Below are 14,088 nucleotides of genomic sequence, written 5' to 3'. Positions count from 1 at the left end.
AGGGTAACGATCGGAAACATGTTGAACGCATATATTATATTTATTTTCTCTCTCGTTTGAGACACTTTATCTATACTCCGCATGTTTATTGATGAATTGATTACAATTACTTAAGATGTAACATTTTAATCAGCTATTTTTGTATGAAATATTTTATTTAAAAAAATATATATTTTTCTTCAAGTTTTACTTTTAACTTAGTAATATATACAAACACGTTATGTTTGGATTATTATGGTAATTGAAGGATTATCAAATTACTTTCAAAAGCACTTTTGTCTACGTTTTACTTGAGTAACGAAATGAGTGTTCTCAAAATAATTTAAATACGTCTCTTACAAGATAACACTTATAAATTTCCATATTTAGTTTTTTCCATAATAGTTCTCTAAATTTAATCTTTTGTGATATAATATCTTGAAAATATGCCATATTGAAAAATATTATATTCAATAACATAAATTTGCCAGTATTTTATGAAGGATGTTATATTAGTAGCTTAAGTTCAAAACCTCCTCAGTCGATATCAATTTGCTTAGAACAAATAACATTGTCGTGATTTATCTATATATAGGTGATCTATGATATCACCCCTTATTTATTTATTTTTTATTAAGGCATGAAAATGGCCGACATCTATAATGTTTAGTTCACAGAAAATGCAATAGATGGTAATTTCATTACTGGAATCATAAATGATATGTAGTTGACCTTGCATTCTCATTGCAACACAAATTCATTAATCAGCTTTATTTCTAACGTAAAATATGTATAAGTTATCTTCTCTGAGAATATATTGACTCAGTTTTGTAGATAATTAATTGTATTCTTTGCTGAGTAGATTTCTGTTATTCTTCTTTTTCCAACATCATATAGTATATTGTTCTTTATTTATTATTAAATTTGACAACAACAGTTTGATAAACGATTTGTTTGAACGTAAGTAGTATTTAATAATTAAATATATTCAAATAATATAATATATATTAAACAGAAAAACATTATTTTTGTTGGGTGTGTAGTGCCGTACTCACAATTATACAGGGTGCGGCAGCATAACTTCCTTTTTTCAAAAGTTAATAAAACTTATTGTATGAATCAGAAAATTTTTATTCGTTTTTTATAATACAGGCACATACATAAAGTTTTGTTTTACTGAGTTTTGAAGATCAAATCAGTTAGGTGACGTCCCCCATTCTCCATACACTGAGTAAACCGATTTCTGGCGTTTGTCATGACTCTTGCCAGCATAGCAGGCGTTATGTTGGCAATTTCTTCCTGGATGTTCGTCTTCAAATCTTGTAGGGTCCTTGGACGGTTCACATACACACGGGATTTCAAAAAACCCCATAGGAAATAATCACAAGGGGTCAAATCGGGAGAGCGGGCTGGCCACTCCAAATCGCCCCTAATTGAGATAAGGCGCTCTGGGAAGTGTTCCCTCAAAACAGCCATCGATGTTCTTGAAGTGTGTGCCGTTGCTCCGTCTTGTTGGAACCAAGTGTCCCCTAAGTCCAACTCATCTAGCCGTGGGAAAAAAAATTCCTGTAACATGTTTACATACCGGTGCGAATTCACTGTCACTGTGACTTCATTTTCCTCAAAGAACCAGGGACCAATAATTCCACGTGAGTAAATTGCACACCACACTGTGACTTTAGGTGAATGCAAAGGCCGTTGATGCAATTGTCGAGGATTGGTATCAGCCCAGTAGCGCATGTTTTGTTTGTTTACGGATCCACACAAATGAAAATGGGCTTCATCACTAAAAAAAACAATAGCGTCCTCAGGAACGACTTCCAGAAAAACCTCACACGCGTTCCTCCGAGAATTGAAGTCACGTTCAGAAAGTTCCTGCACAATTGCCATCTTGTATGGATGAAAATGAAGATCATCATGAAGTATTCTCCTCACAGAACGATCGGAAAGTCCAAGGGCAGACGCATGTTTGCGCGCAGAATGCCGTGGTGATCGCAACACTGAAGTTCTAACTAACTCAATGTTCTCCGGTGATCTAATGGGCCGAGGGACTCCAGTTCTTCGTCTTGTCACACTTGCAGTTTGTCTGAACGTAGTGACCCACGTAACAATTGATTTCCGGTCCGGGACAGGGGCCAAGGGGGCTAAATTAAAGCGATTCCGAAAGGCGCGCTGGGTTGCGATCACAGAACATCCGCTCGAAAAGTAAACCTCAACGGCAAACGCACGCTCCTCACTGTTCCAACGCATGATGGCGACTGAACTGTGCCGGGACAAAACTTTATAGTCCCCCCTCTCGAACGAGACCACTAGCACTCCGTTACGACATCTACCGACTAAATGGCGAACTTTTTAAAAAAGGAAGTTATGCTGCCGCACCCTGTACACTGAGAAGGGTTACGACATAACTTCTTCCAGGGTGGTCTGGGGAGTATAAATGTTTTTATGTTTTTAAATGGTGTTGTTTTGACCTTTCAGAGACTGCTACAATAATTAATTTACTACGAAATTCTTAGGCTCCAAATTATATCAGCCTTGATACCTAAGTTATTTAACTAGAAAGTAAGTATTTACTTACATAACCTTGAAGTCAAAATTATTGTTTGTAAAAAATATTTTATAAATATTTAAACATTTTATCGGCAGGGGAAAAAGGTTGTCACTATCTATTGAAATTGAAATTTCAATCAGATTCTAGTTATATCTTGTGAGATATAAATTATTTGATTTTTTTTTATGAACGTTATATATTATTATGACTTTGCTGGTGATCCTGTCCCTCCACTGTGGGTGTAGAATGATTTAGAGTAGACTTACTCGTATATAGTAAAAATGAATCTGATCTATTTAGTTTAACAAATAATCTTAATCTAATATAACGAGTGTTGAAATATAGAGAATAGGATATTAGCATTATTATTGTTGGAGATACCACAAATTGTTTTAAATAAATGATAATGGACGGATATATTAAATACTACAATTGACTAATTTGATTACACTGTTGAAAATTATTTTATGATTCTGATGAATAATAAAGTAAAAATATAAAATGGATGTTTGGAACGAATAATAAATAATTTATAATGAACTGATATTTCATATTATTAATGTGTATTTTTCTTATAGGATAACAATAAAAGGGATTAAATATGTTTTTTTGTCCCTGTTGTGATAGATCATTCAAAGAAGAAGATCATATTCTGCAACATTTTCGTGCCAAACATTATTTTCCTTGCAAATATTGTGATGACTGGTATCAAACTTATGAAGGTATGACGAATCATCATTTTGCAGTTCACCTTACTGTCGAATGCGAGTTTTGTGATAGGCGTTTTAAAGAAATACAACACATGGAACAGCATTGCGATGCCGTACATTATTTCCCATGTAATTATTGTGATTATTATTTTCCGACTAAGGAAGATAGAGATGATCATGATAGAGAGGAACATTTAATCATCGAATGCCCTTATTGTGATAAATTATTCAGAGAAGAAGAACACATGGGACAGCATTGCGATGCCGTACATTATTTCCCATGTAATTATTGTGATTATTATTTTCCGACTAAGGAAGATAGAGATGATCATGATAGAGAGGAACATTTAATCATCGAATGCCCTTATTGTGATAAATTATTCAGAGAAGAAGAACACATGGGACAGCATTGCGATGCCGTACATTATTTCCCATGTAATTATTGTGATTATTATTATCCGACTAAGGAAGATAGAGATGATCATTATAGAGAGGAACATTTTATCATCAAATGCCCTTATTGTGACAGATTATTCAGAGAAGTAGAGCATATGGAGCAACACAAACATGCTAAACACGCTGAGAGGGATTATTTTGCTTGCAAACGGTGTGACAGTCAATTTTCTGATCCATATCTTAGACAAAAACATCAAAGATACTATTGTTTTTAAAAATTTGGACCAATGTATTTTATTTGTTTGTGGTTTATAAATATTTTCGTCTTTGTGTCAATAAAGAATATTTCAAATGGCGTTTTTCCTTTATTATCACCTTATTCACAACAAAACGTTGTTACAAGTCTGTCTAGATTGTTAAGTTTTTGGAAAAAAAAAGACAATGGAAAATTTTATAAATGGAATGAATAACGATTAGTCTATCCATTTCGTTCAGTTGTAGAGAGAAAAAGACAATAAAATAATGTATAGAGGGAATAAATAAATGCAATAACAATAAATAAAATAAAACTTGAACAAAAGGTAAAAAAGTCGATCCATTTTGTTTAAATTTAGACAAGAAAAGACAATAAAATAATGTATGGAGGAAATATTAGTTTTTGATGTTTTTTTCATTACATTTGATTCTTTTATTAATAGAGTAGTTCACAGGGGAACTATTCAATGTTTTCATTCTATTAAAAACTTTGTTACGTGAATCCTGAAGCATATCGAATTATTATGTTATCATCTTCTTCTTTTTCAATCTAATATCCAACACACTGCTAAGCTAATTACTAGGACTAAGGTCACTAAATAAAGCCTATCTATTTTGTTTATTTTTAGAAAGGAAAAGACAATAAAATAATGTATAGAGGGAATAAATAAATGCAATAACGATAAATAACCTAATGTTTGCTTTGAATAATGGTAATGCTATTAAATCGGTGTCTTCGCCAACCAATGCGATCGAATATATTGTTTTAGTTAATTCAAGGACTTTATCTACATTCAGCCTATCAGCATAACCCTCTGTTTGAAATACTCGAAAAGTAGCTACCTGAAATTTTCGACACAATAGTGCAATAAACCATACAGTGTAGATTACAGAATAAATTAACCTCAAAATAAAAAGATAAAGCAAATCTATCCAATTTGTTTAATTTTAATTTTAACAGTTTATAAAATAATGTTTAGGGGGAACAATTATATACAATAACGATAAATACACTAAATTCAAAAGCTGATATATAGGGTGTTTCTGAATTCTTACGCCAAAATTCAGGAAGTGATTGCTCGTTTGAAATTGAGATGGGTCTTTCCTTTAACAGAATTTCTCCTCCTTTTCGAGATATCACCCTTAAAAGGTGGGGGCAAAAATTGAGTTTTTAATGTTTTTCTCAAATTTCAGTAAAACTAGAAATATGAAATTTTGTAATTTTAGTGTACTCGAAAAGGACAAACCACGGATATTTTTTCAATATTCCTGTTACATCATACGGGGTTGAAACTAGCAACCCTCACTTTATTTCACATCAAAACTTTTTTTTATATGAAAAATATCGGATGCTGTAACGTTTTTTTTTTTTTAATTTATTTAAACAGTTTTTAACGGTGCCGTAAATTTATACACACGGCGTATATTACTTACAGAGCTTATACTAAAACTAAATACACTAAACTAATCACTATTCACTAAACTGTGCACTAATTTATTACAACATACTTGAATAAATAATTTTTTTGAATGCACCGCTTGGTTTGTTTTCTGCTATTCCGATCTGTTCACTATGACATCAAATTATTTACTGACTCTGGTTCCTAAGTTAGCGTTAGGCTATAAATCCTAGAATACGGACAATGAGACATTAATACCAAATATTTATTCTTCATATATTCAGTTGTTTGACATGGTTTATAGAATTCATCTATATCTTTCTCACACCTAAATCTTCATCCAAAATCAATTGTATCAGAGTCTGCAATATCGTAAGAGACGCCTCTATCTGTCTGTAAGTCACATGCCGATGTTTTTTAATCATGTTGCGTACAGCATCCATGTTTCTCCGTATGACAACCGATTTTGGCTGACTTTCATTGCTGACGCACGCACAATCATGACGAAATTCCACAAAACTAATTGTAAACACTCTTCTCTGATGATGTTTCATGTAGGGCCTTTTATAAAATCATCCAACGTAAGTCTCAACTTTTGCACAAACTTGTTTATTTTAAACGTTCACTATCAACAATTTATTTATTTAATTTTTGAATTTCTACTGGTGTCGCAATAACAATTTTCAATAAACATTTCATTAACGCCACCTATTAATCTATTGTAAAAACAAAAACAGGCAACCCTCGTATTTACGCTTTATCGTTGTGTCAACAATATAGTGGCGCTAAGAGAACTAAAGTTTATGTTTTATGTCGTCAAACATTCTAATTAAATGGAATAGTTTGTGGTTGTGGTAGTTTCCACAAAAGTGAAGAATGAAATAAACAAGAAGACGAGTACGAGACTAACAACGTAGTAATGTTCTAGTGAAATAAAAAACTTTATAAAAGTGTCTGTAGGATTCTTATTAATTAGATAAATGTAAAATTTGTAGCGTGCAATTTGGCTTGTTACGTTTTTCGTCAAACATTTTGAATATTCCTGTTCAACGTGGCATGTTACAAATCCCGCACTACAAAGTGAAAAATTTAATCATAATCAATTTTGTCAGAGTTGCAGCCTCAAAATTCTGTCTCTGGGAGGCGAATAGTAGTCTGTAAATCGATCTGGAAGCTTCACAGACCTCGAAAATTTTGAAACGATTGCAGGGGTTTCCTGAAGAAGGAGCGGTGGGTGGATTTTCTTAATTTGTTTCGAATTACACAGGTGATGATGCGCTTTCTTCAGTATTTGTAACATATCATGCTGTTTAAAAACGAGCTATTGCATGTTTTTGTTTTATTCTGACATTTAGCAGTAACTAGGCTTCTATTTACTGACACGATCTCGTGAGGGCTGCTTAGCAAAGACTACATCTGATGGTAGTGAACTCTGGGGGACAGCGAGCCACTTCTGATTAGCATATGCGGCCATTTTGTGTTTGTTAATAATCTTGAGTCACTTCTCTTACGTTCCTCTTACAAGCTCAATAGTATATTCACGGAAACGGGCAAGAAAAATCGATGAAGAGTTCAGACTAAGGTCTAATCGGTAAGGGAGTAGCCTGTCTCCTAGGTTGGAGTCACAGCTGGATCAGCTACATAGGTCAAGTTCAATTTTATCTTGGTTTCAGCAAACGAATCTATCTTTGGAAATCAAGCTCGAAACCGAAGCAACTGCTTTGTACGGATTATGCCAGTGCCTCCAGGATGTAGTATATTGGTCACACTGTTGAGTTTAAGGAAAAAATTCTGTTTGACAAGATTGATTATGCTTATGTCAACTTCAATTCATGATTAAATTGTTCACCTCGTAACGCATATTTTATATTCATCACCCTTCGAGTGACATAATCAATCTATTCAGAATTGTTTTCTTAAAATGAGCAGTGTTGCCAATATATAATTATGTCCATTGAAATGCGTTAAATAGAAGTGGTGCCACATTATCATCTGGGGAAATTTCGAAAGAAGCGCCAACTGTTGTTTACGTTCCGAATAACTTTTCACACTTTTGTAAAACGCAAGTTTTTGAAATTTTACAATAAGGAACTGTGATATTAAATTTTCTTAATCGGCATAATTCAATTCATCTACAATTGCTACATCCATACCCTACCCTTTGCTCTCTACCCTCAGTATTCCCATTTTAAAGCATAAAATGAAATTATCTGTCAAAATAATAATTAATATTTGAAACACCCTTTACTTTTTTATTTTCCTTTCATATTTAACAGTCTTGATTGTCAAGACAATCTTCATCTAAAAATTTCAGTTGACGTCCATCATCGTCATCATAAATTTCACTTTCTTCTAGGCCCAAAATTAAACAAAATTTAAGTGATCATGAATATAGGAATAAACGGATTCGGCCGAATCGGCCGAATGGTATTGAGGGCAGCTATTGAAAACGACGCAGAAATCAATGCAATAAACGATCCATCCATCAAAGAACCGGCTTACATGGCATATCTGTTCAAACATGATTCGACTCATGGACGATATTTTGGAAAAATTTGTTACGATAATAAGCATCTGATAGTGAATAGAATGAAAATTAAATTGTTTCATGAAAAAGATCCTAAAAAGGTCTGTAATATTAATTTATTTTCGCTCATTACGAGGTTTACTGGACTTTTCAAAACAACATATTCATATTTAACCCTACATAATACAAAAATTATTACTTTGATGAAATAGGGTATTCTGATAATATGTATTTTCAAAAAAATAAGTCCAAAATGGCTCTTATCTCTGGGAAATATAAAAAAGTAGCAAAAAAGTGTATGGACAATGATCCAATTCTAACTTAGGATAGCGGCAGTGATTGGGAAACAAGATAATCCTGAAAAAAAATTTAAACAAAATATTGTATTTTATAGTTGCTTATGAATGATCAGAAATATTATTACAAAACAGCCTTTATATCAGAGATATTTGAAAAAGTAGAAAAGAAAATTATGGGACAAGTAGACCGTGCTCAGATCCAACTTAGAATTGAGACAGTGATTGGGATCAAGACATTAAGAAGAAGGATCAGATCATTCAGATGAATTAGAATGGATACTTAAGCAGATATAGAAAATAGTTGGCTATTTTCTCAGACATAAATTGAAAAACTACCAAAGCTAATTAAGGAACGAGAAGACAGTGATCCAGATCCATCTTAAGGTTAAAGGCAGTGAATAGGAGCATGAGAAATCAGATGGATAGAATTTGCTCATAATAGAAAAAGAAATTGATACGTCTTTGTAGCAAAACGATTGGGAATAATTTAATATTGATTCAAATGGCAAAAAATAATGATGTCAACTATGTAAATCTTGTAGAAAAAATCACTTTAAAGCTTAAACTAACATTATAATTTGAGAATGGTTGCAAATGAACATCGAAACACGGTTCCAAAAGTTGTTAATCCTTCGAGTTGTAGAATACTTTACTATCTACATGAGTTGTGCTGTCACTGTTTGTTTTATTGTTATAAAATTTTTTTCATTAGGTTCCTTGGTGTCAAGCTGGGGCTGAGTGGGTGGTAGAATGTTCGGGAAAATTCAAGGATAAAAGCAAAGCAAAAGTATTCATTGATGCAGGAGTAAAAAAAGTCGTTATTAGTGCCCCTTCCCCAGATGCTCCGATGTTCGTTTGTGGTGTCAATTTGGATAAGTATGATCCTTCACAACAGGTAGGTTCTATCAATTCTCTGACTACAAAAGAGTTGGAAAAACGACATGTACTTTATTTTCAGATCTTATCTATGGCTTCCTGTACGACCAATTGCTTGGCACCATTAGCCAAAGTAATTCATGACAAATTTGGCATCGATGAAGCTCTAATGAGTACCGTACACGCTTGTACTAACAGTCAGGTGATGCTAGATGGTACTAATCCGAAAAAATGGAGAATGGGAAGAGGCGGTTTGAACAACATTATACCGACTACTACTGGAGCCGCCGCGGCAGTGGGAAAAATTATACCAGAATTGCAAGGAAAGATCACAGGTGATGACTCTACTATCTACTACAAATAAATCAGCATACCTGTAGACTCAATTTTTGTTGTTTCGTTATTAGAGCTGTGTGAAAGTTCACGTGAAAATGCAAATTAAATTCATGATTTATCGAAAAAATTGCATGACCGTGAATATTTATCACGGTTCCTCTTAGATCGCGATTCTACGTCAAAATCTGATTAGATCTGACTGCCTGTTAGATTTTTATTCAATTATTAAAACTGAAGCCATTAGTTAAGAATCTGTAGAAAATGACAATGCATGGATTCATAACTAAGACAAAGCACTGAGCAAGGTTCTAATCAAGCTCAGCAGCACGGTTTTGGACCATTCGGTTTTTGAGCTATGCGATTTGTAGGTTTTGAGTTTGTTGAGTCTGTGGAAAAGACAGTAGCACTCGTCTTGCAGAAGCTACAAGAAGAAGACTTCAAGTACAGCTTCAAACAGTGGAAGGTTATATTGGAGTGTTGTAGGGATAGATGTAGTTGAAAAATGAGATAATAACGAGTAAAATTTAATTGTTTCATCATAAAATATGCCATAGCAACAGCGTCAAACCTTGTACTATCGTAGATCAATTATTATTTTGCCAAACTAACATTTTATAAAGCAAATAGGGAACGGTGGTTAGGATTGGGTAGTTAAGGTGAAAAAATTTCATATCACTTAAAAATTTGGACAACAGAAGGTCTTCCTAAGTACTTTGAGGACCAATAAAAGCTACTGTGGATTCTTGATATCCCATTGGACATCGTTACTCGCTTGTGATTGTTATGTGATTAGATTTTACCCCACAGGATTCAACTACTAGCACCACGACAAATTCTAAGCCTTGATTCATAGATTTCACTAATATGTTTTTGTAGGTATGGCATTCAGGGTACCTATCGTCGATGTGTCAGTAGTAGATCTAACAGTACGTTTGTGCAACTGTACCGATTACGAAGCGATTAAATGCGCTATACAAGACGCAGCCAGTTGTCATATGAAGGGAATACTAGGTTATACCGAAGAAGATGTTGTATCGACAGATTTCATTGGTTGCAAATGTTCTTCAGTGTTCGACGCTAACGCTGGGATGCAATTGAATGAAAAATTTTTCAAATTAATATCATGGTACGACAACGAAGTAGGTTATTCTACCAGAATAATAGGTATTTGTTTACATACACACGTCTGTACAATAGCCGACTATAATTTCTAATTTTTTCTATAGATTTTATCAAATACATACAAGATCAAGATTGCTCACCCAATAAACCGATATGTGGACCTATACATAAGAAACCATGTCCAATGTGTCCACCACCAGTACCATGCACACCCCCTCCTCCACCTCCATGTCCCCCACCTTGTCCACCAAAACCATCATGTCCTCCGCCATGTCCTCCACCAAAATGCCCTCCTCCTTGCCCACCGCCATGTCCGCCACCAAAACCCGCATGTTGTCCACCACCACCAAGCCCCAGTAAGTGTTCAAACGAATCTAGGGGCACATCTGGAAATGTACCGAAACTTACCAAACCTAAATATGAATGTAGAGTTAAAATTGATGAAGCTAATAAATGCAGAAGATGATTCATTATTCAATGAGAAATCTACACAGAACAACTACGTTTCCAAGCATAGCTCAGATGTTAATAAAGTCATGTACGTGAATAATAAAATGATTAGAGAGATTATGCTAGTTTAATTTCTTACCTTTAACAATAAATGTAAATTAGTGTACAGGAAAAAATTTGGGAGTGATTTTTGTTTGGTCTAACAGTAAAGAGAACAAGAACAAAATTGATGATAGTGGATGAGTCTAACGTCGTAAACAGAGCCCTGCCCTACGATCTTGAAAGAATAAACAGCTTCACACATCTGGGGTCAATCATTAGCACCATGGGTGAGTACGTAACGAAGTTAAAAGAAAAATAGAGATGGCATGATGATGAGTCTCGCTAAAATATGGAAAAGCTCTTACCCTACCAAAAACACTGAAATGAATATGGTCTCGGTGTTGATTTTCCCAATCTCCTCATGTAACTCAGAATCTTAAACAATTAGATCGTTGAAACGTAAAGCTATTGATTCCTTTCGAATGGGATACTGCAGGAGATTGTTCAGAGTTCCCTGAGCTGCAAAGAGATACTAATCAGACGATACTGGAGGAGTTGAGTGTCAATATCAGGATATTATCATTAAGCAGGAAGAAATTGTTTTTTTGGAAACGTAACTAGAAGATCTGACAGGCTTAGAATGATAGGATGAGTACAAGGAGAAAGAAGTAGAGACTGATCGCCTCTGAGATGGTTTGATCAAATCGCACGAGCCACATACCAAACATTTCCCGTATTGTTACACCAAGTTGAAGATCAAGAAATATGGAAGAAGATAATAGAAAGGGAATAGAGACATTCCAAAGAGGAATGACTGAAAAAAGGAGTAAAGAGAGAGATAGAGAAAGAGAGAGGAATAAGTCAGTTACATTAAAATCCGTAATAATTGAGGAAACTAAGAAGAGGAAGGTCAGGTGAAGGAGTGTGGTGAATAAGGACTCTACTATTGCTTTCCTGATATTATGGGGAATTAAGTATATTTGCTTTTAAGAGCTTTTGAAACTTCTTGACGTTTTGGCTTCCACTTTGAAGACATTATCAAAAGAGGTATCTTAATATGCTTACTGCTCGCAACAAAATACTTCTTTCGGTTGATCCAAAGACTTAAATCTGCTCATTCCTCCTAGTCCCATTCACCAGTTCATAGACAGATAGACAGTTTTCTCATTACTGGCTATGAACCTACCAAGTTAAAGGACTAATCCATTCAGGGATAAGATAGGGATAATATCTTTGACGAAATTTTTCTGTTTTACTATGGGAGAATTATTGCGATCAGTTTATGTAACAATATGGGTCCATTATTCTCTGTGACAAGTATTGATACTTATTGTAATGTCCTGTCAATCAAAAATCTTTGGTTAAAGTTTAAAAAAATGACACAAGTCACTCTCATCTGATTCTCAAAAATTTATGTTCATTGTCATAGTCAATCCAACTTTTTTTTTTCATTTTTTCTAATTTAATAACAAAAAATTATGACTTGTCAATCGTACCCACCACCAACAAGAAAATGTATGAAAGCAATTTTCGCTAGAACTGTGTTTGATTCCACTGGAACTCCCACAGTAGAAGTTGATCTTATTACTGATCTTGGTCTTTTCCGAGCAGCTGTTCCATCTAGTCTCACCGCAGGTAATCCCAGATAAGAAGTCGATGCTTTTTACGGCGTTTTATCTTCTATTTTTAGGTATTTATGAAGCTCAAGAGCTTAGAGACCAGTCGAATGATTATCATGGCAAGGGCGTTGCAGCAGCTATTGATAATATAAATACTATCATAGCTCCGGAGCTTCTAAAGCAAGATTTCGATGTCACGGAACAGGATAAAGTTGATCAATTCCTCATAGATCTAGATAAAACACCGAATAAATCTAGATTCGGGTCGAATGCAATTTTAGGAATATCTTTAGCGGTTTGTAAAGCGGGTGCAGCTAAAAGAGGTCTTCCTCTTTATCGACACATAGCTGATTTAGCTGGAATTAAAGATTTGATTATCCCTGTACCAGCTTTTAACGTCCTTAGTGGTGGAACACATGCTGGAAATAAACTAACATTTCAAGTTAGTTTTTATATATTTCTATTCTAATATTATCTATACAATTTTTTTGCAGGAATTCTTGATTCTCCCAACAGGTGCTACATCATTTGCTGAAGCAATGAAAATGGGGTCTGAAGTATATCATCATCTCAAAAAAGTGATACAAGATAAATATAAAGGTGCAGGTACTGCGCAAAGCAACGAAGGTGGATTTGCTCCACCGAATTTAAAAGCTACGAAAGACGCCTTGCAGTTTATAGTTAAAGCCATCAGATTAGCTGGTTATACGGGGAGAGTCGAAATTGGGATTGACGCTGCGGCGTCCGAGTTTTTCAAAAAAGGTACAACTTTCCTGAATATCTAATCCAATAAATGTACGATTTTTAGCCTTTTCGGTTATCTATAACTCTTGATGTGGTGCTAGCTTGTTGGCGGAACGTCAAGAGTAAGAGATAACCCAAGGAGGTCGAACAGTTCAATAACTGCACATATAATGTAAAAAAATAATATTGCTCATTTAGGTGCGTATAACTTGGATTTCAAAAACCCCAAATCTAATCCGAAGAAGTTCCAAAAACCAGCCAATTTGTTAAAAACATATACGCAGTTATTAAAAACTTTCCCGATAGTGTCCTTAGAAGATCCTTTCGATAAAGAAGATTTTAATTCTTGGAAAACCATGACAGAAAAAGTGAACATCCAGATAGTAGCCGACGAACTTACGGCAACTAATCCGCAAAGGATTCAGCAAGCAATTGAGCAGAATGCCTGCAACTGCGCATTGTTAAGGATCAATCAAATAGGCACTATATCAGAAGCTATAAAAATTCATCTTTTTGCTAAAGAAAACGGCTGGGGCACTATGGTAGCTCATACATCTGGGGAAACTGAAGATACTTTCATAGCAGATTTAGCTGTAGGTTTATCGACTGGTCAGATAAAATGCGGGGCGCCGTCTAGATCAGAACGAATTGCAAAATACAATCAGATTTTACGTATAGAAGAAGAATTGGGGAAAGATGTTAGATATGCTGGGAAAGCTTTCATGAGACCGCTTTGATTATACACTGTCCAACAAAAAATAAATAAAATGAGATGTTAAATA

The 14,088-nt window shown here is 34.5% G+C and overlaps 3 protein-coding genes across 4 annotated transcripts; all 3 read left to right on the top strand.

Moving 5' to 3' along the window:
• The first annotated feature begins 702 nt into the window (after positions 1 to 702).
• On the top strand, positions 703 to 3,987 carry LOC130898504 (zinc finger protein 888-like). Of its 2 annotated transcripts, XM_057807861.1 has the most exons (3): positions 725 to 939; positions 2,458 to 2,541; positions 3,109 to 3,987. In XM_057807861.1, exon 3 carries the CDS (start codon positions 3,132 to 3,134, stop codon positions 3,909 to 3,911), a length of 780 nt encoding a protein of 259 aa, XP_057663844.1. In that variant the 5' UTR covers positions 725 to 939; positions 2,458 to 2,541; positions 3,109 to 3,131; the 3' UTR covers positions 3,912 to 3,987. The 2 variants fall into 2 exon arrangements, with proteins under 2 accessions (XP_057663843.1, XP_057663844.1); XM_057807860.1 differs by lacking the exon at positions 2,458 to 2,541 and having other exon boundaries at positions 703 to 939.
• Positions 3,988 to 7,592: 3,605 nt separating this feature from the next.
• Positions 7,593 to 11,019, top strand: LOC130898620 (glyceraldehyde-3-phosphate dehydrogenase 2-like). Its single transcript, XM_057808038.1, has 5 exons — positions 7,593 to 7,919; positions 8,830 to 9,012; positions 9,076 to 9,328; positions 10,206 to 10,493; positions 10,556 to 11,019. Exons 1-5 carry the CDS (start codon positions 7,677 to 7,679, stop codon positions 10,915 to 10,917), a joined length of 1,329 nt encoding a protein of 442 aa, XP_057664021.1. The 5' UTR covers positions 7,593 to 7,676; the 3' UTR covers positions 10,918 to 11,019.
• A 1,298-nt stretch (positions 11,020 to 12,317) lies between these two features.
• LOC130899147 (enolase-like) lies at positions 12,318 to 14,086 on the top strand. The gene is made up of 4 exons (XM_057808941.1): positions 12,318 to 12,578; positions 12,634 to 13,004; positions 13,057 to 13,324; positions 13,505 to 14,086. The coding sequence occupies exons 1-4, from the start codon at positions 12,422 to 12,424 to the stop codon at positions 14,041 to 14,043; spliced, it is 1,335 nt and encodes a 444-aa protein (XP_057664924.1). The 5' UTR covers positions 12,318 to 12,421; the 3' UTR covers positions 14,044 to 14,086.
• Positions 14,087 to 14,088: the final 2 nt, after the last annotated feature.

Source organism: Diorhabda carinulata, chromosome 10, assembly GCF_026250575.1.
Source record: "Diorhabda carinulata isolate Delta chromosome 10, icDioCari1.1, whole genome shotgun sequence".
NCBI lineage: Eukaryota > Metazoa > Arthropoda > Insecta > Coleoptera > Chrysomelidae > Diorhabda > Diorhabda carinulata.
This window is presented reverse-complemented; position numbering and strand designations above follow the sequence as displayed.

Bases quoted from the DNA above. Each gene is read 5' to 3' on its own strand.
- LOC130899147 (XM_057808941.1), top strand. From the start codon at position 12,422: ATGACTTGTCAATCGTACCCACCACCAACAAGAAAATGTATGAAAGCA. The intron at 13,005-13,056 runs GTTAGTTTTTAT...ATTTTTTTGCAG, and splicing joins GAAATAAACTAACATTTCAA to GAATTCTTGATTCTCCCAAC. The intron at 13,325-13,504 runs GTACAACTTTCC...TTGCTCATTTAG, and splicing joins GTCCGAGTTTTTCAAAAAAG to GTGCGTATAACTTGGATTTC.
- LOC130898504 (XM_057807860.1), top strand. From the start codon at position 3,132: ATGTTTTTTTGTCCCTGTTGTGATAGATCATTCAAAGAAGAAGATCAT.
- LOC130898620 (XM_057808038.1), top strand. From the start codon at position 7,677: ATGAATATAGGAATAAACGGATTCGGCCGAATCGGCCGAATGGTATTG. The intron at 9,329-10,205 runs GTGATGACTCTA...ATGTTTTTGTAG, and splicing joins ATTGCAAGGAAAGATCACAG to GTATGGCATTCAGGGTACCT. The intron at 10,494-10,555 runs GTATTTGTTTAC...TTTTTTCTATAG, and splicing joins TTATTCTACCAGAATAATAG to ATTTTATCAAATACATACAA.